Source organism: Hippocampus comes, unplaced genomic scaffold (assembly GCF_001891065.2).
Source record: "Hippocampus comes isolate QL1 unplaced genomic scaffold, H_comes_QL1_v1.1 scaffold49, whole genome shotgun sequence".
NCBI lineage: Eukaryota > Metazoa > Chordata > Actinopteri > Syngnathiformes > Syngnathidae > Hippocampus > Hippocampus comes.
The window spans coordinates 605,502-608,858 of NW_017804830.1; the positions used below are offsets into that span (position 1 = coordinate 605,502).

At 58.4% G+C, this 3,357-nt stretch overlaps 1 protein-coding gene across 1 annotated transcript in view; it reads left to right on the forward strand.

The window, feature by feature from the left end:
- LOC109514274 (von Willebrand factor A domain-containing protein 5A-like) overlaps positions 1 to 3,357 on the forward strand; it is a 19,815-nt gene that overhangs the window by 2,031 nt on the left and 14,427 nt on the right. Inside the window, exons 3-10 of the mRNA XM_019867213.1 lie at positions 220 to 418; positions 488 to 710; positions 1,102 to 1,262; positions 1,349 to 1,463; positions 1,539 to 1,717; positions 1,798 to 1,886; positions 2,681 to 2,825; positions 3,069 to 3,148. Coding sequence (XP_019722772.1) covers positions 220 to 418; positions 488 to 710; positions 1,102 to 1,262; positions 1,349 to 1,463; positions 1,539 to 1,717; positions 1,798 to 1,886; positions 2,681 to 2,825; positions 3,069 to 3,148 — 1,191 coding nt within the window. The remainder of the gene's footprint in view (positions 1 to 219; positions 419 to 487; positions 711 to 1,101; positions 1,263 to 1,348; positions 1,464 to 1,538; positions 1,718 to 1,797; positions 1,887 to 2,680; positions 2,826 to 3,068; positions 3,149 to 3,357) is intronic.

Genomic DNA, 3,357 nt, shown 5'->3' on the forward strand with positions numbered 1-3,357 from the left:
GGAATATCTCACGAGTGTGGAGTCACCGATTGAGCTGGAAGGGCCCAAACGGGCAGCTTGACAAACCGCTCTCCGCATTACAAGCGCATTTCCATGCAGACGATTGCGTTTGGACGGTTGACCTGTCCGTGTGTGTGTGTGTGTGTGTGTGTGTGTGTGTGTGCGTGTGTGTTTGTGTGTGTGTGCGCGTGTGTGTGCCTGTGTCTCCACGTCATTTCCTCTGAAGAGCATTGAGGTGGAGGTGGATGTGCGGGACCACGTGGCCACCGTGCTGGCCTCGCTGCACTATGAGAACAAGGAGGACAGCGCCATCGAGGCCGTTTTCGTGTTCCCTCTGCCCGCCGAGGCGGCCGTCTGCCATTTCGCCGCCAAGATCGGGCAAAGCGAGATTGTGGCAGAGGTGAAGGAGAGACGAGAGGTGAGCGCGATCCCCACAGAGCGGCGAGCCCAAAAGGACGCCGCCGACGCCGCCTGTGGTCTTCCCCAGGCCCGGGAGGAGTACGACGACGCGCTTAGCTCCGGGCGGCAGGCCTTCCTCTTGGAGGAGAGCGAGCAGAGCCCGGACATTTTCTCCCTGAGCGTGGGGAGTCTTCCGCCGGGAGAGAGCGCCTCCATCAGGCTGGAGTACGTCACCGAGCTGGCCGTGGAGGCGGACGACGGGCTGAGGTTCTGTCTGCCCGTGGTGCTCAACCCTCGCTACCACCCTCAAGGTAGGACAGCGGCCACCTTCGCTCGTTCATCGCCGCCCCTCCCGATGTGTAGCCAACATCCGACCGTCGGGCAAAGTTCCTGACGTGAGGTGGGGAAGATGAGCGTCCTTGCTGCTTTGTTAACCGGCACGACAACGAACCGGCGTAGCGCTCAGGATGTTCATCTCCTCCACTTCTGGTTCAAGTTGTTGGTTGAGCGCCGATGACGCGACAGCCGAAACGGTCGGCCGGGGACGAGTTTTTCCCCTCGAGCCGATGAAGGCACACCAAGGGCAAAATGGCCACGTGCTCAAGAAAAGCGGGCGGTCCGGGATGGGCTTCGTTCCGTTCCTGGCGTCAAATGGCTCGGAGGGGCGCGGCTTTCATTTTCTTCGCTGCGCCCAATACACAGGAAGCCAAGGCGTCAAGGTGACGTCCGTCGTGGCCTCCGGCGCGCCGTACGCTCTGTCCTTCTCGGCCCGGGTGTCGTCCCCTCGTCAGGTCACCAAAGTGGACTCCGAGTGTTGCCTGGAGCCTCTGCGCTATCTCGACAAGGAGCAGACCTCGGCGCTGGTACGTCCGACGGCCGCCAAACACCTTTGGCCGCCGCTCCCTCCCGAGGCATGCCATTTATTGCTTGGCGGGGGGGGGGATTTCAGGTTCGACTGGCCGCGGGACACCAGTTTGACAGGGACGTGGAGCTGCTGATTTACTACAAGGACGCCCACCGGCCAGCCGCCGTGGTGGAGGCAGGAAAAGCGTCCGCCGAGCCCGGTGAGCTCCGCCGCTTCCTGCCATGCGTCCGCGTGCTCGCTGGAGCTTCCCCCCCCTGTCTTGTGGTCGGTCCAGGCACGCTGATGGGGGATGCGGTGGTGATGGTGAGCCTGTACCCCGAGTTCCCCCCGGCGGCGGCGACGTCTTCGCTCGCCACTCGGGGGGAGTTTGTCTTCCTACTGGATCGATCCGGAAGTATGGATTGCCCTATGGATGAGTGTCATCGGAGCGTGAGCCGCATCAGCAGCGCCAGGGTACTCCCAATATCCAGAAATGCCCCCCCCCCACCCCACTTGCCATTGTCCTTGACGCTCGGTGTCTCGCCGGCACGCAGGACACGCTGCTGCTGCTCCTGAAGAGCCTGCCGATGGGCTGCTACTTCAACATCTACAGTTTCGGCTCCTCCTTCCAACACGTCTTCCCGTAAGAATCCACCGGAAACTCTGGCGCTTCGCCAACGCGGCGCCGTCGCTTTGAGAGGTGCCGAGTGCAGCACCCAATCAGTCAATCAATCGACTCGATGTGAGGTCGACGAATGCCGGATGCACAAGTCACCGACGATGTGTAAATGTACCCAAATCGAGACAAAGTGTTGCCAAGGCAACCCAGAGAAGGACTGTGTGGTTGGTTGGTTCACTTAGATTTTTATGATGATCAAAACTAGAATTCCAAATTCCAGTCAGTTTTTTTTTTTTTTTTTGTCCCTCCACAGCTTCCTCTCCAGATACGCAAAAGGCCACTCGGTGGTAAACTTGTTTGTTTGTGCCAATTGAGACGGCGCGCTGAGAGGCGTGAGCGGCGCAAAGAGGCAAACCGAAAGCCAAAAGAGGATGAGTGCCACCTTTTCTTTTAACCTCGTGACCGTGGGCGGATTGGAGGAAGTTGCTTTTGGGTTTTTACTTTTCAAAGCATGTAGCTACTCCATCTTCGGGATTTCTTGACATCCACACACACATATTTCGCTCCAAACCGCCGCCAGAGCCGCCTCCACCAAAATGGCCTTCCCCGGTCTCACGGACAGACTGCAGCCACTTCCGACGACTCCTCTCCGTAATCTGACAAAAATCGCACGCGGCTCATTTTTTTCCCCACAAGTGGTGCACAGAAAGTGGCGTGGAAACTTTGTCAAGCGGCGGCGCGCGACCGTTCGCCCCCGTTCCTCATTTATAACCCGTTCCTCATTTGTAACCGTTGGTGCGCTTTGCCTTTGTTGTCAGTCAAAGCGTGGAGTACGGCGAGGCCACCCTGGTGGACGCTCTGAAGAAGGTGGAGCAGATGGGCGCCGATCTGGGGGGAACGGAGATCCTTCAGCCCCTCAAGCACATCTACGGCCAGCCCCCCATTCCCGCTCAACCGCGACAGGTAACGCTCGCCCTTTTGCGGCTGCGCTCGACGCAAAGGCGCGGACGAGAAATGAATTCCGCGAGGCGGGGGCGGGCTCCGCCTTTAGAAATGAAACAAAAGCCAGCTGGTATTGACACATGGCCATGAATAGAAAGCCAGCGCGGGCCCCGCCCGGGGGCCCCCCCGTACACCTGAAGGCGTCGGGTCAAACGCAAGTCAACTTTGTCACTTTGAAGCCGAGTGCAAACTCTCCCCTCCCAGCTCTTTGTCTTCACCGACGGCGAGGTGGGGAACACCAAAGAAGTCACCAGGCTGGTGAAGCAGCATTCCGCTTCCCACAGGTCAGCCAGCCGCAAGCTCATCGTGACCGCTGCGACCGTTTTGCGACTGCATTTCCCTCACAATCGAATTCACTGGGGGGGGGGTGAAGATTAAAAAACTTATATTTGGGTCGCGTAGCACTTGTCGGCCATTTTGTCCTGATTCTTTTGTTTGAAGGTCTTGCTCTTTGTCTTGTAAAGTATCAGAAAAGCAAAAAAAAAAAAAAAAA